The sequence below is a fragment of the Leptonychotes weddellii genome, chromosome 9 (assembly GCF_054177405.1).
Source record: "Leptonychotes weddellii isolate Sample4059 chromosome 9, ASM5417740v2, whole genome shotgun sequence".
Classification (NCBI taxonomy): domain Eukaryota; kingdom Metazoa; phylum Chordata; class Mammalia; order Carnivora; family Phocidae; genus Leptonychotes; species Leptonychotes weddellii.
Genome location: NC_138377.1, coordinates 9,834,240 through 9,859,545, shown reverse-complemented (window position 1 = coordinate 9,859,545; position 25,306 = coordinate 9,834,240). Strand labels below are relative to the sequence as shown.

Sequence of the window (25,306 nt, the reverse complement as noted above, 5' to 3'; positions counted from 1 at the left end):
GAGTTCCAAAACTTTTTTTTTTTCTTTTTAAGATTTTATTTATTTGACACACAAAGAGTGAGAGGGAGAGCACAAGCAGGGGGAATGGCAGGTAGAGGGAGAGGGAGAAGCAGGCTCCCCCAGGAGCAGGGAGCCCGATGCAGGGCTCGATCCCAGGACCCTGGGATCATGACCCGAGCCAAAGGCAGATGCTTAACTGACAGAGCCACCCAGGTGCCCGGGAGTTCCAAATCTTATAAGGGAGAAATCTAGAACAAACCTATGATGTTGGATTGGCATTGGAGGTATTGCTGAACTCCTGTTCCTCAAAATAAAAGATAGCTATAGAAATAGACAGCAAGTAACAATGAACAAACCCAGCACTCAGACCTTGGTTTCTAAATGCCATTTTTTTTTTCTAGCCAAGTGAACAAGGGACCCTTGGAGAAGTTACTGATTCTAGGAGTGAGGTACAGGAAGTATACAATAAATCTGAAACATGCTGTGGTAGCAGAAATCAAGGAGGTGTTCTCATGAGAGTGACATGCCAATGGGACAAAGAAGCCAGATTCTAGGACAATTTGAACATCACCATAGTTAGTGGGAGTGACAGATGGTGCTCCATTGAATGACACAGGAATCCATGAGTCTACATTGATATCCACAAATGAACGGATGAGTGAGGAGAAAGAAAAGCATTTCCTGCAGTGGAATGTTACCTAATAAATGTGAGAGGAGTGATGGAATCGTAAAATCATCATTTGGCAGTCATTAATTCAGGCATGAAACATCGATGGATGCTAAATTAAGCAGGTGAACCTTGGATGAGAAACAGGGATGGCAGGCTTCTCACTGTGTTCCTACTTGGTGGGGAGGGGAGAGCTCTTTGGTATCTTCTCCTAACAGGGGACTAACCCTATTTAACAGGGCCCCACTCTTATGACTTCACTTAACTACCTTCCTATAGGCTCTATCTCTAAATTCGGTCACATTGGAGGTCAGGGCTTCAATATATGAACTCATGGGGGCACACGATTCAGTTCTGTTGGGGAGCAAGAATTCCTGTCTCCTACAAGGTCCTTCTAGCTAAGCTAAGAATCCACTTGACTTGAGAAATGGACAGGAGAAAATCAAATTTAATTTCATATGTATGGGGAATCCACACAGACATGGGAATTCCGAAGATGGTCAGGCAAAATGAGGTCTGTATGTCCATCCTGAAGGAAGAAGAAAAGGGCAGGGGTCTGGGGCTTCAAGGGAAGGAATGCACCTCATGAGGCAGTAAAAAAAAGCAGACATTAGGTAATTAGATGTTTGCCCTCCCATACACATAGGTCACTCCAATAACATTTATCTCTGGTAATAACCTTTATTCTTGGAAAGGCCTTTAATTTAGATTCTTCTATTTAACTGAGGGAGGGAGAAAGTTTCACCTGAGTCCACCGAATCCCAGCATCTCAGAGCTGGAAGGGACTGAGGGCAAACACATTTAACTCCTTTGGGATTCCTCTGAGCTATCTCTTGATGGGGTGTGGGGAATGATTGGGTGGGGCTCTGCTTAACCCTCTTCCCCACTCCTAACCTCTTCATCCACAATCCTCAATCAGAACTGCTCCACTGTGACACATTTTATATATGGGGCATAGACATAAGATTTCCTTTAAAGAAAGAATTCTATGCATAACTATCACTCACATAATGTTAAAAACCACTAATGACCCATTTTACAGACGAAGAAATTGAGGAGGCCCTGAGAGATCAAGGGAGCTGTCCATGACGCCAAAGCAAGGCACAAAATGCTATTTGTTGATGCCCAGGCATGGGCTGTTTCCAGGACACATAGCCTCTTTTCTACCCAGCCTCACGGCCAATATGGGGTCATATGGGGGCTAGGGACCTCTCAGCAAGGACAAAGACGGGCTAAGGAGTGGCATGGATGGGGGCCTAGGAGGTTTCATCAGGGGCTCAGAGCAGTATAGCATTCCAGATGACATGGAAAACACAGAATTGGTCTGCCCCATCCGGAGGAACTTCCAAACAAGTATGGGAATATGAGTTCCTGTGCGTCATTCAGGGTCAGTTCATGGAAAGATTGCATGCTCTGCTCCATAAACAAAAGGATACAGCAATACCCCTTTTGCCTGTCAATCCAGATAGAATATACAGACATACAGACACACATATGTATATTGTAAGTAGTCAGTGCCTCCTACTGCTGGAAGATAAAAATGCACAAATTTCACTCTTCAGATCTGTTCAACCAGGAAGTACAACCACAGAACCCAAGAGCTGAAGGAACATGGAATCTTCAAATGAGGGTCACAAAATTCCCAAGGGATGCCTACACCAGCTGGGCAGGTGATGGAAATGAGGAATATAATTTGATTCCAAGAGGCAGGACCACAAGGACATGGGGAATACATTTAGCCTCCTAGGGTATTCCAAGTTTAAAAAAAAATTAAAGTTATTTATTTTCAAAAAATAATAGATTCTCGTGGTACAGAATGCAAAGGGTACATACAGAAGAGGATTCATTGAAGAATAGACCTCCCTCTCACCCCTGATACCCAATCATGTTTCCTCCCAGGAGGCTAAGAAAGTGCCCCTCAAGAGATAGACTCTACCCATAAATGATATTTTAAACAAATGATAGCATACATGAACACCATTTTTTTTTAGCTTAACATCGGTTGTTCAGATGTTGGAGTTCATTTCCTATCTCTACATAAGAGCTTCTGTGATTTTTTTTAAACAGCTGCATGACATTCCATTGGTTGAATGTACCAAGATGTTTAGATCAATGAACATTTAACTCATTTCCAGTATTTGCTATTATATAAGCAACACTGTAGTTAATAACTTTTATATGTCATTTTGCCTATGTGTAAGCATAGCTGTAGTATAATTTCCTAAAAGTGGAACTGCCTTCTTAAAGAGAGTGTGTATTTTTTAATTGTTTTAATTAAGATAGAACATAGATACAAAAAAATTAATAAATGTTAAGTATATGCTTAATGAAATTTTACATATGTGTCCATACCTCCTATCAACACCAAACTCAAGATGTAGAACATTATGAGCACCCTAGGAGCCTCCACTGTGACCACTTCTAGTCAATATCTGCCCCCCTCCACCAAGGTAACTACAATTATTTAACTTCTATAATCATAGTTTAGCTGTATGTGTCCTTCACCTTCATGTAAATGGAATTGTAAGTATGTAGTCTTTTGAACTGGCTTCTTTTAACTCAACACTATGGCTTTAACTCAGTTGTGTCTGATTCACCCACGTTGTTGCATGTAGTTACAGTCTCTTAGTTTTCATTGTACTGGCTTTTTGCCCAGTTATAGACCAGACCTGTAACTGAACCAACGTGAGTTCATTCTTTGGTGAGTCCCAGATACACCAGGTGGAGTGGTCATACAAAGTAAACTTCACTTGCAGCAAATAAGGAGGTCACAGGGAATAGCTTCCAAAGCCGTGACTCCCTGAGAGAAGGTGAATGGGTACCTCTTGTTTAGGATTAGGATGAACATTTAGTTAGGGAAGCCTTGTCATCGTATGTAGAGATGAGCATAAGGTCGTGCATGCGCCTTAAGAAAACATGCCTATATACACATTGTATGTTATGTAAATGGATCTGAGGCTCCTCCTTGGGTGGAGATTTTAGTATTATAAGGAGGTAAAGGTAATTGTAGGTCATTCCAGGGGTCACTCGATGGTCCATCCGCATAGGTGTGAGTGAGTCAGTGGTTTAGCTCAAAAGCTCTGGGTGGTCTGGGCCAGCCGGAGGTCTTGTCAAATAGTCACTATCACCTGAGGGGTGTTTCAGGTTTCACTGCCTGAGTTTAGAGGTAAGCTGGAAAGAAGAGCTTAAGGGAAAATGTAAGACAAAGGGAAGTGAATACAAGCAGGTGGGCATTCACGTCAGGTCTTGGGGGCTAGCTGGTGACAGACCTATATTTAGTTTTAATAGATCCTGATTTTCCAAAGTGGTTCTACCACTTACACTCTTGTCAGAAATGCCTGTGAGTTTTAGCAGCTCCGAGAATTCATCAGTACTTGGTATTTTCTTTTTTTTTAAAAGATTTTATTTATTTATTTGAGACAGAGCGAGAGAGAGCGAGCACGAGCTGGAGGGGCAGAGGTGGAGGGAGAAGCAGACTCCCCACTGAGCAGAGACCGCCCCCCCCCCCAATGCGGAGGATGTGGGGCTCGATCCCAGGACCCTGGGATCATGACCTGAGCCTAGGGCAGATATTTAACCTACTGAGACACCCAGGCACCCCAGTACTTTGTATTTACCATCCTTTTACACTTTAACCATTCCGGCGGATGTATAAAGGTATTTCATTGTGATTTTAATTTGCATTTCTCTGATGACTAATAGCTTTCTCATGTGCTTTTGACCAATTATATATTTTCTCTTGTGAAGTGCTTATTTATTAGTCCATTTTTGTTAGGTTGATTGCCCTTCTTTATTTATTTGTAAAAGAGCTTTACCTACTATGGATACAAACCCTTTTCAAATATTTGTATTGTAAATATCTTCTCACAATCTTTGGCTAACTTTTCACTCTCAATTTTTTTTTCCTTTATGGAAAGCAATCCTTAATTTTAACAAAGCCCAAATTATCGATCTTTTCTTTCATAGTTAATATTTTTGTGTGTGTCTTGTAAAAGGTTTTTTTGTCTACTTCAAGGTCATAGAGATGTTCTCCTGTTTTCTTGTAGAAGCTTTATTATTTTCCATTTCACATTTTGATCTGTAATCCTTTTGGAACTGATTTTATGTATGGTGTAAGTAGGAGTGTCTTAGTCCATTTGGTGTGCTATAACAAAAATACCAAAGATTGGGTGGTTTATAAATAACAGAAATTGGAGCGCCTGAGTGGCTCAGTCAGTTAAGCATCTGCCTTCGGCTCGGGTCATGATCTCAGGGTCCTGGGATTGAGCCCAGCGTCGAGCTCCCTGCTCAGTGGGGAGTCTGCTTCTCCCTGGCCCCCTTCCCCCACTTGCTCTCTCTGTCTCTCTCTCAAAGAAATAAATAAAATCTTTAAAAATAAATAAATAAATAAATAACAGAAATTTATTACTGATGGTACTGAAGCCTGGAAAGTCTGAGATCAAAGCACTAGCAGATTCAGTGTCTGGTGAGAACCTGCTCCTGGTTCATAGACAGCTGTCTTCTCACTATAACCTTAATGGTGGAAGGGGCAGGGGATCTCTCTGGGGACTGTTTTATAAGGTCAATAATCCCATTTATGAGGGCTTTACCCTTAAGGCCATAATCACCTCTTAAAGGCCCCAACCCCAAATACCATCACATTAGGGATTAGAATTTCAATATATGAATTTTGGGGGTACCCAAACATTCAGTCTATAGCAAGGGGGTAAGATTCATTTTTTTCCCATGTGGATATCAAACTCAGCAAGGGGCTTGTACATTTTAAATTTTGATATACTTTCTACATTGCCCCCCAAGGAGGTTGTATCAATTTACATTTCTATTAATAATACATAAGAATGTCTATTTCTCCACACTTTTTTTTTAAGATTTTGTTTTTTTATTTGAGATAGAATGAGAGAGAGAGAGCGAACACAAGAAGGGGGGAGGGTCAGAGGGAGAAGCAGACTCCCCACTAAGCGGAGAGCCTGATGCAGGACTCCATCCTGGGATTACGGGATCATGACCTGAGCCTAAGGCAGACACTTAACCAACTGAGCCACCCAAGTGCCCCTATTTCTCCACACTCTTGCCAACACAATATGAGTGTATGTTTGTGGGTTTTTAAAATTAAACATTTGGCTGTGGCCAAAACAAAACAAATAAAACAAAAGCAATTAATTGAGATCGCAAATTTATGACCACTAATCCTGGTTCAACTATTCATTTCATAAATGAGGCCTAGGAAGTGGGGCGGTTTGCCCAAGTTCACACAGCTAGGAACTAGAACTATGATCAGAACCAAGGTTTTCTTACTTTCAGCCTAAATATATTCTAGTTCATTATAGTCTTTTTTTTTTTTCTGATAAAATTGAGGGTCAGAGAGATTAAGGCACTTGAAACTAATTGACAGCCAAATAAGAATCCAGATCATCCAATTTCTGCCTTTTTACCATGCTGTCTCAATTCATTGTACGTTATCATTCATTCATTACTCAATATGGCAGAGCATCTGCCCATGCCTTGTACTTTCCTAAGCTCTGCTAATAGAGCCACGGACAAGAAAGATAGTCCCTGTCTTCCTTCATGTAATCACACTTATGTAAATGCTATGAAGAAGCAGCATAGGGTGGAAGAAAGAGTATAACAGCTGTGTGATGCCAGTCAAGTGGGATGCTAGTCAAGTGGGAGACACAGAAGGGGAGTCACTCCCCACATGGATCTTACATTTTTACTGCTGGGGGAGGCAAATACTCTGATATGTTAGTGTAACCAGTTTATTAGGAAGTCCCAACTCACTGGGGGCACCAACAGGAAATAATTCCATTTCTTCCATTAATTCTCTTCAACTCTACCTTTGATTTGTAGGAGATCCCATTTTTTTCCTTTGAATGATAGTTTCCTTGAGATGATCGGTCTGATTCTATAACTTTCAGCCACTTTCAGTTATTAGAACAGACTTGTCCTGGTATTTCACATTCAGCTCTGTTTAATTCTTCACTTAGATTCGAGTTACCATCTGGTATCATTCCCTGCAGGTTGCAAGATTTCCTTTAATATTTATTATATATTATATTTATTATTATATATTATTTATTTCTCATAAGGCAGATCTACTAACCACAAATTCTCTCCGTGTCTGTTTCTCTGGGAATGTCTTTATCTTGATTTCATTTCTGAGGGATCATTCTATTAGAGAATTCTTGTTTGACAGCTTTTCTCTCCTTCAGCACTTTCAATATGCCATTCCACTGCCTTCTCTCTTCCACTGCCATCTCCATTATTCCTGACGTGACATCAGCTTTTATTCTTGTGCCCTGTGTGTGATGAGTCATTCAGAAGTCAAGCAGTTTACAAGACTGCCCTGTCTTTTATTCTACTGGGTTTTCTAGTGTCTCCTCTGTATCTGTGTAAGGCTTCATGTTGAGACAGGATGAGTAGATGACTAGGGCTCTCTCAAGAGTCTCCTGAGCTTACACAGCCTTGCACACAACCTCCCAGACCACCAAAGTATGTGGGAGCTTATCAAAGTCCATTATAATAACTGTCTCATTGAGCAGGGATCTCCCTGCTAAACTTCTAGGAAGCCTTCTCGTCGGTTGTTGACCCAACCAATATGGCAACCTCGGGCAGCTGCAATGTTGGCATTCCAAACGGAGGCTTCCCCTCGGTCATGAGGATTTTCTGGCTCCGCTCCAAATCAAGTCGCCTTCTCAGGCAGCAAAGTTGCTGGTTTCCCAGCTTTCCCAGCCCTGGTAGGACAATTTCCGTGAAACTGGAGGGGGAGATTGGGAATTGCTCTGGGCTAAAATGTCATATACTAAAAAAAAAAAAAAAAAAGTCATATACTCTCACTGTTCCTACTCAAAGCTTAGTAGCTTTTCTTGAATAAATGCTTCTCTTTTTTTGGGAGGTGGGGTTTCCTTTTTTTATTTAAATTCAATTAATTAACATTTAGTGTATTATTAGTTTCAGAGGTAGAGTTCAGTGATTCATCAGTTGCATAGAACACCCAGTGCTCATTACATCACATGCCCTCCTTAATGCCCGTCACCCAGTTACCCCATCCCCCCATCCCCCTCCCCTCCAGCAACCATCAGTTTGTTTCCTATGCTTAAGAGTCTCTTATGGTTTGCCTCCCTCTCTGATTTCATCTTGTTTTATTTTTCCCGGGTTTGTTTCTTTTACTAACCAGAATCATGCTGTATGATTGTTCTTTTTTTTTTAATTGTGTTTTAAAGATTTTTATTTATTTGAGAGAGAGGGAAAGAGAGCACAAGCAGAGGGAAGAGGCAGAGGGAGAAGGAGGCCTCCCACTGAGCAGGGAGCCTGACGCGGGGCTCGATCCCAAGACCCTGAGATCATGACCTGAGCCGAAGGCAGACGCTTAACGACTGAGCCACCCAGGCGCCCTGTATGATTGTTCTTTGATGTTGGCCTTTTGGAGATGTTCTCAGCCTAGCACACTCCTTTTATCCATTATATATTCCATATAAATAGTGTCACTGTTTGGGTTGCTTCATTCTGCTGTTATAATTATGCCCACTTTTGTGCACAAACTTGAACACAGGGGCTGGAATTTGAGGGGAAGAATGCCAGTTTGAGTCCTTGGCAATCTGAGGTGAAGGGGTGTTGACTTGACACTGAGCAGGTGGCAGGCCGTGCATGCTGACTCGGGCAGGAGGGCGGCTGGACTGTGAATTTGGGACCCACAGGCCAATGGCATGTGACAGGGATGTGGCTGGTTTTGCTTTTAACTTTTGTTTTTCTGGGAAACTCTATCTCTCCTTCTATTCTAAATGAAAGGCTTGCTGGATAAAGTATTCTTGGCTGTAGATTTTTTTCCTTTTAGCAGTTGGAATTGATCATGCCACTTTCTTCTGGCCTGCATAGTTTCTGCTGAAAAACCCACTGATAGTTGTATGGGGTTTCTTTTGTATGTCACTGCTTCCCTTTCTCTTGCTGCTTTTAAAATTCTCTCTTTATCACTACTTTTGGCCATCTTATTTACTTTGTGTCTTGGTGCAGACCTCTTTAGGTTGGTTGTGTTGGGGGTTCTCTGTCCCTCCTGGATCTGGATTTCTCTCTCCTTCCCCAGATTCAGGAAATTTTCAGCTATTATTTCTTCAAATAAATCTTCTGCCCCCTTTTCTCACTCTTCTCCTTCTGGGATCCCTGTCATGCTACTGTTAATGCTTGACAGTGTCACTGAGTTCCCTGCGTCTGTTCTCATTTCCCCCCTCTCATCTGCTCAGCTTGATTACTTTCCATTACTCTGTCCTCCAGGTGGCTGATTTGTTCTTCTACTTCCTCTTGTTTGCTATTTATTCCAGGTGGTCTATTTTTATTTCCATCTAGTGAGTCCAATAGCTCTAATTGGTTCTTTTTTACATCCCCTATCTCTTGGTGGAGGGTCTCAAAGAGGTCCTGCACTCTTCTCAATTCTAGCAAGTATCTTTATGAGCATTACTTTAAATTCTCTATCAGACATACTAATTATCTCCATTTTGTTTAGGTCTCTTGATTTTGTTCCGCTCTTTCATTTGGGACATATTCCTCTGTCTCCTCGTTTTGTCTATTTTTGTGTCTGTTTCTATGTGTTAGGAAAGTCAGCTACGTCTCCTGCACTCGAAAGTAGTGGCTTTATGAAGAAGAGGTCCTGCAGTGCAATGTCTGTTCCCCAGAACCTGGTGCTTCAGGGGTGTCTCCTATGTGTGTTGCTCCAGGGGTGTCCTCCCATTGTGGCTGGGATGTGTTTGCCTTCAGTCCAGCCTGCGATGGCTCTCTACCTGTTGTGGGCAGAGTCGGGTGCCCGTGGTGTTAGTGGACTGCTCCGAGGCTGCCTTGGGCTTGAGTTGAGTCAGACCAGGCGTTTGCCAGAGATGAAGTAGCACCAAACTGCAGGCACTTCCCTGTGTTGTCCCCGGAGAAGCTTTTGTTGGTGGGTGGGGCCTGTAGTCCGACCAGCTGCCTGCCTCCAGCCCACTGCTGGGGTCACAATCAGACTAGTGTGTGGTTATCTTCCCTCTCCCTGGAGCAGGACTCACTTTGGAGTGATGCTGACCCTTGTCTGGGCTGTGCGCACACTGCCAGGCTTGTGGCACCGCTTTGATGGGATCTTGCCAAGAGTGATCGGAGGGGGTGGATCTGCTTCGCTGTGGCCTCTTGTCTACTTCGGGCTGTGGAGTCTGTTCTGCCAGTTTTGGGGTTGCTTTCTGGGTTATTTATGCAGATGTGGGTGTTCTCTAGGTAGCCACGAGGCAAGAGGTGAACCCATGGTCCTCCTACTCCGACATCTTCCCGGCAGCCTCTGTTTGAATAAATGCTTCTTTTTTTTTAATTTTTAAGAAGATTTTATTTATTTATTTGACAGAGAGAGACACAGCGAGAGAGAGAACACAAGCAGGGGGAGTGGGAGAGGGAGAAGCAGGCCTCCCACTGAGCAGGGAGCCCGATACGGGGCTCGATCCCAGGGCCCTGGGATCATGACCTGAGCCGAAGACAGACACTTAATGACTGAGCCACCCAGGCACCCCGAATAAATGCTTCTTAATTGGTGTTATGCCTGGGATCGACTCCAGGGAGTTGAAATGGTTTTTTTTTAATCACAATTTTGTCCAGTCTCATCATTGCTATTTGGGGAGAGGATTTGCTGAGTTCCTTACTCTGCCATTCCAAAAGTCATAATACAGCCCAGTTTGTTTAAAATCGTATTTTTTTTTTTTTAAGGTTTTATTGTTTGTCTGAGAGAGAAAGAGAGAGAGACAGCACAAGCAGGGGGAGCGGCAGGCAGAGGGAAGAAGCAGGCTCCCCACTGAGCAGGGAGCTTGATGTGGGACTCGATCCCAGGACCCTGGGTTCATGACCTGAGCCAGAAGCAGATGCTTAACCGACTGAGCCACCCAGGCATCCCTAAAATTTTATTCTTAAGCTCTATTCAAAGTTCTCCCCCCTGGCCCCTGGAGCAGACTATTGGTTGCACTAGAGACAGAGTGGAGGCTGGATTCTCCATCTGGTCCTCACATACCTTCTCTCTTTTTTGAGGAGTTAATTCCTCTGGTGGCATGAGGACAGGGAGGAAGGGAAAAGAAAAAAGCACATTTTCTTACCTACTGGACAAGGTTGTAACCTCTGTCTCTTGGCTCTGCTGTTTCTCTGGCTAATCCAGCCTGGCCCCAGTGACTTCAGGGTGGCAGATCTCTATATGCTGACTCTCTTAGGGAGTATATGTGAAAATTCTGGAAACATTCTTTTGGGGGCCTGCCCACTGCTAATATATTTGACATGGAGCTTCGGCTCTGCTTCAGCTTCTTTCATCCTCACCCCTTCAGTGGTTAAGAGCATTGTCTCTGTAGCCACACTAACCTGGTTTGAATCCCAGATGTACTGCTTACACGCTGCATGCCCACGCAGCTGCACCCTAGCTGACTCTAAGCTAAGGTGGGTGATGGTCTGGGGAGGTCAGAGAAAAGACCCAGAGACAGTGATTGAGACGTAGGTTTACTGGGATAACTTACGTATGGGGAGTCCAGGAGCCACTGACCAGACAAAGCATCCACTGCTGGGATCTACATGCAGCGAGTTTTATATCATAGCAACTTAACTTAGCAATTATCAGTGGCCCTTTCCCTCTTTGCACAACCAGTGTTACCGAGGAGATTGAGGCCTGCCACCTGGACACTCTTCGTTACAAGGGAGACACTCTGGGTTGGCTGCCCCCAGGTCCTGAACTTGAACACTGAACAACACATTCTACTGCACATTCTGCTTGATAGGAATATAGTCAGAGGACAAGATCTCTACATTTTCAAGATAGTGATAAACATGACATTCAGGGTATGCTTGCACAAACTAGCTATCCAGTGTGTACCATACAGTGACCATGGGAAAGTAACTAAACCTCTCTGAATCTCAGTGTCTTCACCTGTAAAATGGGGGGGGGGGATGTATTAATCATATTTCATTAGGTAAGGCTGTGTAAGATACAGTCCCAAATCTCAGTGGCATCTAAAAGCAAAGGTTTATTTTTCACTCCTGTGACCTGCTAGATGTGGGCTGCTTTGCATTTCTTTTTCCTTCCAGGACCCAGGGGGTGGGAGCAGCCCTATCTGGACTAGCCATTCTCATGAGAGAGGAAGAAGATCAAGAAAGCTGATGGAAATACAGAATAGCTCTTAACACTTGCTCAGATGTGGTGGAAGGTCTTCTGTTCCCATTCCACGGCCAGAGCAAGTCACATGGTCAAGCTTGACGTCAGTGAGGCTGGAAAGGACACTCCTATAGGAGGCATTGCAATCGCCTGGCAACAGGTAGTGATGTATAATCCTTAACAGGAAGAGCTACTTACTGGTTGGGAACAAGACCACCTATCACAGGATAATAACAGCACCTTCCTTACAGTTGCTGTAAGAATGAAATGAGGTGAAGCACGCCCAGTGTGTGACAGTTGTCTGTACTTAATAAGGGCTCAACAACTGTTAGATAGTATTATTATTACTTCCTGCTGCTGCTGAAAGTTTTCCCATTCACTAAACTGGGCTAAAACCTGACTTAAGAAGAGAAAAAGGAGTTCTAATCACTCCCAATATTCAATTGGAGAAAATAAAACACTGAGTCTAAGGGCGCAGGCTTTGGAGTAATGTGGACTCCTCACGAAGACAGATGATCTTAGACAAGTTACTTAACCTCCCTGAGCATTAGTTTCATCAACCTGAAAATGGGGATCCCTGGGACTATGTTGTGGGCTTGCCATCAGAGCCAAATTAGCCTCATCCTGTGCACCATAGTAGGAGCTGAGTATTTAATTACTGATGTGCATTTTAGACTAATTTCCAAATATTCAATGAACTGTATGCATAACATAACTACAGTATTGCTGGATAGAAAGCCCCTTTACAGGTCTTTTCCATCTTTTGGGTCTCAGCTCAAGTGTCCCCTCCTCAGAGAGACCTTCCCTGATCACACCATTTTTAAAGTGCTTCCCCCACCTCTTAAAATCGACTCCTTCCATCACTGGTTTATTTAATATCTGTCTCTGCCACTAGAAAGGAAGCTCCGTGAAATCAGGGATCTTGTTTTCTGTATTCCCATCTCCCTGGGTCCTCAGCATTCTCATCCGTAAAACTGGCAGGCGAAGGAGGAAGAGGGAGAGGTGAAGGCTGTCGGGTCCACTTGGGTCTCACGCCCCGCCCAACACTGACCTCCAATTCCTTGGGGGCGGGGCACCGCCTCTGTCACCCTAGCTGGCGGCAGCGGGGTCCCGCCCCCTGGTGGGCGTGGCCTACAATGTTGTGCAGGCCGCCTCCACGGGAAGAGAGCTACGTCACACGCACCAGGCGGAAGAAGGGCGTGGCCAGGAGCGAGGCCCCCGCAGCCGCCGGCGCCGCCGCCTGAGTCGCCTCCAGGTGGCTGCTGTTGGTCCGGGCCGCTCAGGCAACTCGAAAGCCACTCTGTTTTGGGGTCCTCGCCGCCCTTCCACGTCTCCCGGAAGAGTAGCGGGGCCGCGGCGGGGCGGGGGCCACGTTTACTCTGCCGGGCCCTATCGCCGCGGGCTGCTAAGGTGGGGGGCGGCCCAGGAGGGCGACAAGACAGCGGTGCAGCCGCTCTAGAGTCCTCAGGTGAGGCGGTAGCGTGAGCCCTGTAGGCCGGACGGGTCCGTCTGGTGTGTTAACGGCCTTAGGCGAGGGGCTGGCCTCCCCTCAGCGGAGAGTCGGGTCCCTCCGCTTTGGGGGGAGCTGAGAGAGGGGGAGGGGAGCCCCCCCGGGACCTCAGCAGGTGTTGTTTAGTGCCCTCTGCTCTCCTCCTTTCTCCCTCCCCAGCCTGGTTTGGCCGCTCCTCCCGCTCCAGAGGCTCTGCGAGGGGGGTGGGGAGCGAAGTGGGGGTCTGTAACTCGGCTACCTGGGGTCCACTGATGACAGACTCCGTGGGACCCACCGGCTGACCCCAGCCTCTCTTCCTCTGTGTTGACACTTGGCCTTCGAAGCAGGTCCTGCCACTGCTGTCTGCGGACCCCTCCCCATGCCACGCACTGTCACCCTCTCTTCACCGCCGTGTGGGCCATTTCCTGGGAGCAGTGCTTGAGAAATTACTTGAGGGCACTGTACCTCTGAAGTCCGCTGGAGTTTGTCACTGGAGCCAGTGCCAAGGATCTATGTTTGTATTTAAATTGGGTAATCAATATTAAGGCACGGAGTTTTGTTTTAAAGCCCTATTAACTTTAAAATGGGAGGCGACATATAGGGGATTAATAAGAGTGTTGCCGCCCAATCACCACCGATGTCCACTTGAGAATAATACTTTACATCTGTAGGGAGTTTTATATGTTACAGATCATTGCACCTCCATTTTCATTTGATGACACATAAACTGTGAAATACACAGGCATGTAATAGTCCCATTTTGTAAGGAGCAGGTTTAGAGGATGAATTTCTTTATGAGGTTATTCAGATCCTGAGAGGCTAGATGGGAAAGGCAGGGGTTAAAAAAAAGTGGGTTTGGCTGACTTAGATTTGAGTTGCTCAGCTGCCATCTAAACTTGGGGATCTTTCTAAATCTTTTCCCCATTTGTGGAAAATAAGATATTACTACTAACCACATAATGTGGTTGTGAAAATTATGTGTGATAAAGGTAATGAGACAGAAGAAAACCATATAAAACATGAAGGGTTGTGAGGGAAAAGCATAGCATATGAACAGAGAATGATAAAACCTAATCTAGATGGAAAGAAAGAGAGCTGTGTTTTGGAGCCAATGATATCGTACACTTCTGTATCTATAAGGACTAATTACTTCATCATTCTCATTCATTCTGGCACACCATAAGTACTTAGGTCTATTTATCAGATGAATGGCTATGCAGTCATTTTTTTTAAAATTCTGAACTTAGGGCGCCTGGGTGGCTCAGTTGGTTAAGCGACTGCCTTCGGCTCAGGTCATGATCCCGGAGTCCCGGGATCGAGTCCCACATCGGGCTCCCTACTCGGCAGGGAGTCTGCTTCTCCCTCTAACCCTACCCCCTCTTGTGCTCTCTCTCTCACTCTCTCTCTCTCAAATAAATAAATAAAATCTTTAAAAAAAAAAAAAAATTCTGAACTTAGCCAATGTGCACATAGTGGGTACTGAGTATTTAAATTATTGTAGGTGTACTTTACACAGATTATATATGTGCACACCTAAATTATCCATAATTGTGCTGCATTTTAACATGAAGATGGATTTAGTATCAGAAGTTTCAAGTTTTAGCACCTTGAAGCAAACTCCAGGGAATTGTTTTTATTTGGCTGTACTGCAATTTTGCCATATTGATGATTTGCTATTTGAATGTTTTTGCTATGGTAACATTTGCCTTTTGTTGAAATAGGAGTTATAACAGTAGTGATAGGTGTAATTATGCTAATAGCAATTACTAAAATGAGTGTCTACTGTGTGTCAGGCATTTTGCAAAGAGTTTTTTATATATATTATTTCATCTTTAAACTGTCCTATAATGTAAATACATTTATTTTTCTCATTTTCTAGATAAAGCTTCTCACTTTCAGTGAAGTAGTTTGCTCAAGGTTACAGTTAGTAAGAGGCAGGGTTAGGCTTTCAGTCCAGGACCTCACTGGTCTTAACTGCTATGCTCTGCTGTTCGGCCATACTGATCCCTTTATGTCCTTTTTACAGGTTCACCAATAGGATTCTTCTGCTACCATCATGTCTTGGTTTGCTGATCTTGCTGGAAAGGCAGAAGATCTTTTAAATCGAGTTGATCAAGGGGCTGCAACAGCTCTCAGTAGAAAAGAGAACAGCAGCAACATCACATATAACAAAAATGCTGACTATCCTGAACTTCAGCAAAATACGGATTTGACTTATCAGACTGGATCCAAAGCTACATATATTTCCTCAGCAGCTGATAACATAGGAAATCAGAAAGCCACTATCTTAGCTGGCACTGCAAATGTAAAAGTAGGATCTAGGACATCAGCAGAGGCTTCCCATCCTGTTGAAAACGCATCTGTTCCTAGGCCTTCATCCCAGTTTGTTCGAAGAAAAAAGTCAGAACCGGATGATGAGCTGCTGTTTGACTTTCTTAACAGTTCACAGAAGGAACCCACTGGGAGGGTGGAAATCAAAAAAGAAAGGAGCAAGACACCTGTCCTTCAGAGTTCTCGGACAGCAGGTGTCAGTTCTGTGAACACCAGCATAACTGCCGTCAAAACCATTGAGGAAAATCCTTCTGGGAGCCAAAGCGATGGTAGTTAATCGGCCCTCTGCTTCTTTTAGAGTTAAGCAAATTGGATGTGTTATCCTAGTCTAAACGTTTTGGTAGTGTTTCCCATCCTCTGTTTTGTTACCTTTCCCCACTGGTGTAAAGGCAGTCTCTGAAACGTGTGGTATAAACCAGGGAGACGATGTGGCATGCTATTAGTCAGTATACAGTTATAATAGGGACCTTTAAATGCTGTCTGTTGGGTAACTTTACCCAGCCTAGCATCTAAGAAGTTCTGTCCAGAATGGTTTTCTGAGATATTTTAAAATAAAAAAGGACAGTTTTGAAATCGGAAAGAAAACAGTTTAGTTTGGGATTTGGGACTATCTCATTTCATTTCTTTCTGGGATTATAAAATAGGAGGCTGTACTTTACATATATTCTGGATTGTGAGAATTTTTTTGTGTGTGTTTTTCTTCCCCCTTGCATCCCTCAGAAGTAAAGCTGAGAGACCGAACTTGAATCCAAGTTGAAGGGTTGAAGGCATTGACCTGGTGGTGAAGTAACAGTTTAGAATTCTGGTATTCAATTGTTTAATTTGCCGTGAGATTACCTCTACGTGTATATCTTCTCACCCGCAAAAATGAGGTTAACATGGTAATGTGGCTAATTCAAGTACCTACTAACCATTTTAAAGCTTTTATTTATTTGTCAGAGAGAGAGAGAGCATGAGCAGGGGGGAACAGCAGGCACATGCTAGATGCTCCCTGCTGAGCAAGGAGCCCGACGCAGGACTCGATCCCAGGACCCTAGGATCATGACCTGGGCTGAAGGCAGATGCTTAACCAACTGAGCCACCCAGGCGTCCCCTTACTAACCATTTTATCTTTTTTTTTTTTTTAAAGATTTTATTTATTTGGCAGAGCACAAGCAGAGGGAGAGAGAGGGAGAAGCAGGTTCCCTGCTGAGCAAGGAGCCCGATGTGGGACTCAATCCCAGGACCCTGGGATCATGACCTGGGCCGAAGGCAGCCGCTTAACCGACTGAGCCACCCAGGCGTCCCCTTACTAACCATTTTAAAGTAACAATGTACATGATAGGTTCTTGCAGAGATTCTTTATAAAGTTGATGATTAATGGAAGCTTGTTTTCTTAAATGTTACAGCTTCTCCCACAGTCTTGGCTGTTGGTGAATAAAAATATGTCTTGTATCGGGCGCCTGGGTGGCTCAGTTGGTTAAGCGACTGCCTTCGGCTCAGGTCATGATCCTGGAGTCCCGGGATCGAGTCCCACATCGGGCTCCCTGCTCAGTGGGGAGTCCGCTTCTCCCTCTGACCCTCCCCCCTCTCATGTGCTCTCTCTCTCCTCTCATCCTCTCTCTCAAATAAATAAATAAAATCTTTAAAAAAAAAAAGAAATGTCTTGTATCTTCGAGATAAAGTGGTAAAGAGACAAGTGTTTGGGGTATTCAAGACCAGATCATGCAGTAGCTGTTGACTATGTACACATACTCCTCAGTTTCTCTCAACAGGGTCTGGTGGGTGAGACAGACATGTAAACAGATAATTTACATATAGTATATTAGTATATAGTATAGTAAGTATAGCGTTTGAGATATGGTTAGAGTATTGTGGAGGCACTAAGGAGAGAGTAACTAATTGTCTAAGGTATTCAGGTAAGGATTCATAGGGGGTCTGTAATTTGAGCTGGGTCTTAAAAAAAGAGTAGAAATTTTCCAGGTGAAAAAGAGAAGGGTTTGGAGACAGCATTCAATGCAGAGATTCTTTAAAAGTTTGGTAGAGTGTCCTGGGAACAGTGCGTATGAGATGGACAGCAGTGAAGAAAATGAAACTAGCAAAGAAAGTTGGGAGCTGCCTTTGTATGCCTGTTTACATATTTAAACCTATTATTTGTAAACATCATTCTTTCTTAAAGAGTGGCCCCTGAACAACCTGCATTGAAAGTACTTGTGTGATTAATAAAAAATGAATCATTGAGTGCCTCCCCAGACTTCTTGAATCAGGTTTTTCTGGGGAAGGAGCCATGGCATGTTATTTTTTGTTGTTCTCCAAGTGATTGCTAGGCCTATGTAAGTGTCAGTGACCCAGTAATGTGATGCTAATAGAGGTCTTTCAAAGAAAGTTGACAGTATTTTCTACTTTTAGGGAAAACTACTTAGATTTAATTGTAAAGGATGGATCAAAGGAAACCTGGTTGACAGGGAAATGAGTTAGAACCAGTTAATACATGGGAGTTATAATGATTAAGTTTTGTTTCTCTAGGGCAAGGTTTCTCAGTCTTGGGACTATTGACATTTTGGGTGGAATAAATCTTTGTTGTAGGAGGCTGTCCTGTCCTTTGTAGGATGTTCAGCAGCATCCCTGGCCTCTTAACCCATTGGATGCCAGTGACATCCCCAATTGTGACAACTAAAAATGTTTTTCTTTATTGCCAAATGTCCCTTGGGGAGCAAAATCACCCTAGGTTGAGAACCAGTGCCCTAGGATGCCTAGAAATGTCTTTAAATGGAATTGCTGAGTTGTAGGGTGTGACAGTGTTCAAGTACACTAGTTTTCTGAAGAGGTTGTACCAATTTATACTTGACCAACTGTGGTTAATATTCCTTTTGCTCTGCATTCTCACCAAGGTTGGATATTTTCAAAAACTTTTTATGTTTTGTTAATCAGGTGTGGAAAAGTTTGTTATATTTTACTTTTCTCATTACTAATGAGGTTGAGCATCTTTTCAAATATTTAACTATTCAGGTTTCATCTTCTGGGAAGTGCCTGTTCAGTCTTTTGATTAATTTTTTCCAATGGATCATTTGTCTTTTTCCTTACTGATTTATAGATATTCTTTATGTATTCCGGATGGTAACTCTTTCTACACCTCCTCCAGTTTTACCTTGGTTTTTTCCCCCCACCTCTCTCTACAGTGTCTCAATAGAGTTCTTAATGTAGATGAATTTATCAGTCTTTTCTTGATGGTATGTTTCTTTGTGTCTTAGAAAAATTTTCCCTATCCTAAGATCATTAGGATATTTTCCTATATTATCTTCTAAGGGTTTTATAGTTTTACCTGTCATATCTATATGGTTATTTAAATTTTTGGTTTTTTTAATGAATGGTGTGAGGTAGGCATCTCGTTCCATTTTTTCCCATGTGGGAAAGTCTTTCCACCCCATTTCCCCAACTACCACTGCTCTGATTTTTTTCACCTAGTTTTTGTCCTAAAACTTCATTTAAATGGAATCATGTAGTATGTGTACTCTCTTATCTTCAGGTAAGGATTCACAGAGGGTCTGTAATTTGAGCTGGGTCTTAAAGAATGAGTAGAAGTTTTCCAAGTGAAAAAGAAGAGGGTTGGAAATCTGTTATCTCAGCATCTAGCATCATTCATTGAAAATATTTCCTTTTCCGGGCACCTGGGTGGCTTAGTAGTTAAGCATCTACCTTCGACTCGGGTCATGATCCCAGAATCCTGGGATCCAGCCCCGCATTGGGCTCCATGCTAGACGGAAAGCCTGCTTTTCCCTCTCTCGCTCCCCTTGCTTGTGTTCCTTCTCTCGCTGTGTCTCTCTCTGTCAAATAAATAATTAAAATCTTTAAAAAAAGAAGAAAAAGAAAATATTTCCTTTTCCCTATCAATCTGCAATATCACCCCTGGCATATTATCAAGCATCCATCTATACATTGCTCTGTTTCTGGGCACTTAATTCTGTTTCATTGGGTGGTTTCTGTGCCAATGCCACACTATCTTAATTAATGTAGTTTTATAGTGTTTTGATATCTCCTAGAGCAATTTCTCCTACCTGGTCCTTCAAGAATGTTTTGGCTATTCTTGGAATTTTTTTTTTTGTGTACATTCATATTCATTTTAGAATTTGCTTGCCAAGTTTCACAAAAATTCTGTTGGTCTTTTTATTGGGAGTCCATTCCTTCTATATGGACAGTTGAGTGAGAATCAGCGTCTTTACAATACTGAGGTTTTACCCATTCTAACATGGTATAATCTCAATTCAGTTTTTAAATGTCTTTCATTAAGATTTTATTATTTTCTCCATGAAGGTCTTGCATACTTTTTGTCAGATTATATTTTTTGAAACTTATAGATGGTATCTTTTTTATTTTATTTTTTTTTTAAGATTTTATTTATTTATTCATGACAGACAGAGAGAGAGAGAGAGAAACAGAGGGAGAAGCAGGCTCCCAAGGAGCAGGGAGCCCGATGCCGTGCTCGATCCCAGGACCCTGGGATCATGACCTGAGCCGAAGGCAGACGCTTAACCAACTGAGCCACCCGGGTGCCCCATAAATTTTTGCTTTCTTTTGACACACAGCAACCTACATAGCTCTTAATCTTGATATTTTTCTGTACATTCATTTAGATTTTCAACAGTACAGTATCTGTGGATAATGACAATTTGGTTTCTTAACCCTTTTATCTTTTTAAAAAAATCTTTTCTTTGCCTCACTGCATTGGCTTGGACGGAAAACCAATTTTGTATCTTTGTCTTAAATAGAAGGCTTCGACTGTTTCACCAAATACAGTGTTTGTGTTAGGTTTTTCACAGGTACTTTTTATCGGATGAATATTTCTATATATATCTAGTTTCAGTTTTTCTGTTGAATTTTAGCAGCGTTTTTTCCTGTTATGTATGAAATATCGTATGTTTTTTTATATGATTTTTGTTCTTTAGTATTAATATGGTATACAAATCAATTGACTTTTTATAACCTAAAACCAAACTTAACTTTCAGTTTGCTGATGTTCTGGTTAGGATTTTTGCATTTGTTTCATAAGCAAGATTGATCTGTAATATTGTTAGGTTTCGGTATTACAGTTATGTTAGCCTTATAAAATGATTTGCAAAGTGCTCCCTCCTTTTCTGTTGTCTTAATTATTTGATGTAAGATTATTTATTCCCTGATTGTTTGCTGGAACTCACTGGTAAAACCATCAGGGTCTGGGTTATTTATTTTTTTTTTTTTAAGATTTTATTTATTTATTTATTTGAGAGAGCACGAGTGAGAGAGAGCACAAGCTGGCAGGGAGAGGCAGAGGGAGAGGGACAAGCAGAGTCCCCACTGAGAGGGAGCCCAACGTGGGGCTAGATTCCGGGACCCGGGGATGATGACCCAAGCTGAAGGCAGACAGCCACCCCGGGCCCTTGGGGTATTCTTAATGGAAGATTTTAACTATTGATTGCATTGGCTTTCCATTTCCTCTCTTTTTGGTGAGTTACATTTTTTCCTAAGAATTTGTCTATTCTATGTACACTTTGGGGGATTATATTTATTTCACTTAATTTCAGGAAGTAATGAAAGTGTCACAGCTGAAACAAGCCCATTTGGACCCTAATCATTCATATTAACCTTGCAGAAACCAAAGCTTGATCATAGATACTACCAGAAAAATATCAATATCTGGCACTGTGCTAAATGCCTTTTTTTCAAATAGTGTTAATGAAGTATAACTGACATAATAAATTATACATACTTAAGTATACAATTTGGTAGGTTTCAACGTAGTATACATTTAAAAATTCATTGGCATAATGTTAATGATATGTCCCTCTGAATACCATTTTAATTCTCCCTAGCAAGTTTCTTTTCTATTTTGTTAATTTCTGGTCTTTATTGTTAATTTCCGCTTTGGGGTTTATTCTGCTGTTTTTATAGCCTTTAAGGTGGATAGAAAACTCATTAATTTTCTTACTTTCATTTTTAATGTAAATATTAAAGACTATAGATGTCCTTCTAAATACTACTTTATTGGATATATACTTTATTTCTTTTGAAAAATTTTTGTTTTGGAAATTTCAAACATATCAAAGTAGATTTTGATGACTCCCTCCAATATTACCTGTCTGGCTGTATTAATCAACACTTACGGCCATTCTTGTTTTATTTATACCTCCCATTTTCCATCCCTCCTTTACCTCTACCCTCCACAGAATTATTTTGCAGCAAATCACAGATCTCATATCATTTCTTCTAGAAATATTTCATTTTATTACCCTAAAAAAATGCAAGCTTTATTTTTTTTAAAGATTTTATTTATTTGAGAGAGACAGGGAGAGTACAAGCAGGGGGAGGGGCAGAGGGAGAGGGACTGGCAGACTCCCCCGCTAAGCTGAGAGCCCAAGCTTGATCCCAGGACCCTGAGGTCATGACCTGACCCGAAGTCAGTTGCTTAACCACCTGAGCCACCCGGGTGCCCCAAAATGCAAGCTTTAGAAACACTCATACCATCATCACCCTAAAAATGTAATAATTCCTTAGTATCATCTAGTGCCTAGTCATTATTCAAATTTCCATTTCTCATAATTTTTTCTGTATGTTGAAATGCACAAACCTTAGCTATACAGATAAATGGCTATACCTGTGTAACCCACACTTTTATGATAACGCTTCTTTCCCTCACGTCCCTTTCCAGTTAATCTTTCCATCCCATTTCCCCAATTACCACTGCTCTGATTTTTTTCACCTTAGTTTTTGTCCTAAAGTTTCATACAAATGGAATCATGTAGTATGTACACTCTCTTATCTGACTTCTTTTACTCACCATGTTAGTGAGATTCATCCATGTTATTGGGTATATCAGTAGTTCTTTTTTATTTTGTAGTGTTCTACTGGAGATACACCACAATTTATCCATTCTCTTTTATGGACAGTGGATTGTTTCCAGTTTTGGGTTATTGTGAATAAAGCTGCTATGAACATTTTTGTACTTGTCTGTTTGTGGGGAAATGTTTTCATTTCTCTTGGAAATGAAAACCTGGGAAGGGAATCACTAGGCAAAATGGTAGGTGCATATTTAATTTCATAAGAGACTGCGGAAACCTTTTCCCACAGTGGTTATACCATTTTGTACTCCCACCAATAATCTGTGAGAGTTCTGGTTGCTCCACGTCTTTGTCTGCATTTGGTGTTGTCCTTTTAATTTTAGCCATTCTAGCAGGTGTGTATTGGTTCTCATTGTGGTTTTAATTTGCATTTCCTTGATCACTGAAGATGTTGAGAACCTTTTCATAAGATTATTGATCATTTGTTTATCTTCCTTTGTGAAGTGTCAGCTCTTTTGCCCATACAGTTACTTAGTGCATTTTATCATTTAGATACAGTTCACTTTTTAGCACATACCTAATTTTTTTTAGAGTAAGTAAAAAATGCATTTGGGCGGACACCCGGGTGGCTCAGTTGGTGAAGCGTCTGCCTTCAGCTCAGGTCATGATCCTGGGATCAAGCCCCACATTGGGCTCTCTGCTCAGTGGAGCCTGCTTCTTCCTTTCCCTCTGCCTGCCGCTCCACCCTGCTTGTGCTCTCCCTCTCTCTGCCAAATAAATAAATAAAATCTTCTAAAAAATGCATTTGGATCACATTTAGTCCAAAAACAAGATGAATCTGAATTTATGAGTCTCTCTCTCTTTGTATAAGGCATTTTAGGTTCCAGTTTGGTATGTAACAAATGGCTCTGACCTATTATTACTCTTTTGCCTTGAAACCCACAGCTGTTCTTTTGTGCCTTTCTAGTATTTTCACTGTTGAGACTTTCATCTTTTTTTAAGAAAATGCTTTGGAGACAAAGGGGGACTGAAACCCTTTTTACCTAATCCCAACTGCTTAGATTATCTCTTGATTTTCTTCTTTCCAGAACTGTATTCTTGTGTCTATCCTTTATCACCATCCATTCAGTATATCCAAATTTTGAGATCCTTAGAGATCTATAGCCTCCCATGTAGGAGAATGAAATTTCATCAGAAGGAAATCTCTTGAGAATTTAAGTTTACTTTTTTATGATATTTTAGCTATAGCAGTCAACTTGAGCCAAAAGGCATTCTACCAAAGTAAGCAACTACTGTGTATGTAGTGAGTGTTCCAGTGTAACAAAAATGTTTTCCTTTTTTTATAGTAACGTCTAATAATTCAGATTCTGGCCATGAAGTTCAAGAGGATTCTTCAAAGGAAAATGTATCATCAAGTGCTGCCTGTGCTGACCACAACCCAACACCTACTCACGATGGCAAATCACATGAACTGTCTAATCTTCGATTGGAGAATCAACTGTTGAGGAATGAAGTTCAGTCTTTAAATCAAGAAATGGCCTCATTACTTCAAAGATCCAAGGAAACTCAAGAAGGTAGAGTCTTATTTAAGTTGTGGAGGATTAGGAATTTAACATTTCAAAAATAAACTGAAAACTTGAGGACATCGGAACTTAACAAAACACAAGACTTACAAAATCGTGTTTTCATAGAAATACAGGGCCCAGATTTAGAAATAGAACCAGTCATCCTCCTACCAGTCTGAAACAGAACATTGCCTTTGTTTGGTCATTCCCTAGGAGTCATGAAATTTAAGAACTTAGTAATTTAAGAAATTTAAGAACCTTAGTAATCATCTGGTTCATTTGCTTTCTTCTGAACCTTCAGGGGGAACTGTTCATGAACCAAAGGTGGGATTAAACAAAGGAGTGGATACCAGTAGACAAGGTCACAGTATTGTACTGCTCCAGGAGATGTAAAGTGACCACGGAATTCAGTTTGAATAATACACTCTCGAAATATGCAGTGAAGTGTCCCTAGAGTAGAAAACTCTTAGATTCCTCAGAAATGGGTAATTTAAAAGTAAATAATCTCATGAATGAGGTGATGGAGGAATATGTTAGTCTTAATGTAAGTGTGGGCTGAGGGAAAACAAAAGGGAGAAGAGAAGTCTCTGCCTTGGTTCCTGGCAGTGATTAGAAAGGAGGGCGGGGACAGTGGGAAAAGTTTTGCCAAGATATGGATGGAGGCCCAGAAGAGTGAAAGAGGAAGAAAGTTTAGGGCTTGTTGGACTGACTTCAGAAAAAGCTTTGCTTTACCAGACTAATAAAGACCTAGAAATAGAGCTTTTCCTGAGACCCTGTAGCGTTTGCTTCAATTTAAAAAAAAAAAAAAAATTTTTTTTTTTTTTTGGCCTGCAAACTGCTGTTATAGATACGTGAGGGTGTGGAAATCTGCACTGCATTGCTCTTTCTGCACCAATGTCCTAGGTTTAAAAAATAAAATCTTTTTGCTACAGTAATCAAGAGAAACAGATTCTTTCCTGTGTTTATCTATAGGTTTTGATTTTGTTTGTTTTGGTCTTATACCAGGGTGTACACCATCTACCCTTGATTTGTATTTGCATTCTTCCTGTCTCTAGCAGAGCTCAACAAATCCACTGACTTCTCTAGTGTTCTGAACTCTGCTGTATACTGGAGTGGGCTCCCAAATGCTTTATGATAGGTCTCAAAAAATTTTTTTGGGGCGCCTGGGTGGCTCAGATGGTTAAGCGTCTGCCTTCGGCTCGGGTCATGGTCCCGGGGTCCTGGGATCGAGTCCCGCATCGGGCTCTCTGCTCCTTGGGAGCCTGCTTCTCCCTCTGCCTCTCTCTCTCTGTCTCTCATGAATAAAGAAATAAAATCTTAAAAAAAAAAAAAAAA

General features: G+C 41.9%; 1 protein-coding gene and 1 long non-coding RNA gene across 4 annotated transcripts in view; both read left to right on the top strand.

Moving 5' to 3' along the window:
• Positions 1-776: 776 nt before the first annotated feature.
• LOC145723370 (uncharacterized) lies at positions 777-7,445 on the top strand. Its single transcript, XR_014148313.1, has 3 exons — positions 777-792; positions 3,043-3,117; positions 7,230-7,445. It is a non-coding gene; the product is annotated as an uncharacterized LOC145723370 (long non-coding RNA).
• Positions 7,446-13,054: 5,609 nt separating this feature from the next.
• The window catches only part of GOLGA5 (golgin A5), a 31,741-nt gene continuing 19,489 nt past the window's right edge, over positions 13,055-25,306 (top strand). The window contains exons 1-3 of one of the 3 annotated variants that reach the window (XM_081830042.1): positions 13,055-13,263; positions 15,311-15,884; positions 23,753-23,980. In XM_081830042.1, the coding sequence (XP_081686168.1) occupies positions 15,341-15,884; positions 23,753-23,980 (772 nt within the window). In that variant the 5' untranslated portion in view covers positions 13,055-13,263; positions 15,311-15,340. Of the gene's footprint in view, positions 13,264-15,310; positions 15,885-23,752; positions 23,981-25,306 lie in introns of those variants that run through there. The other 2 variants (XM_081830041.1, XM_006746725.3) reach the window with 2 other exon arrangements.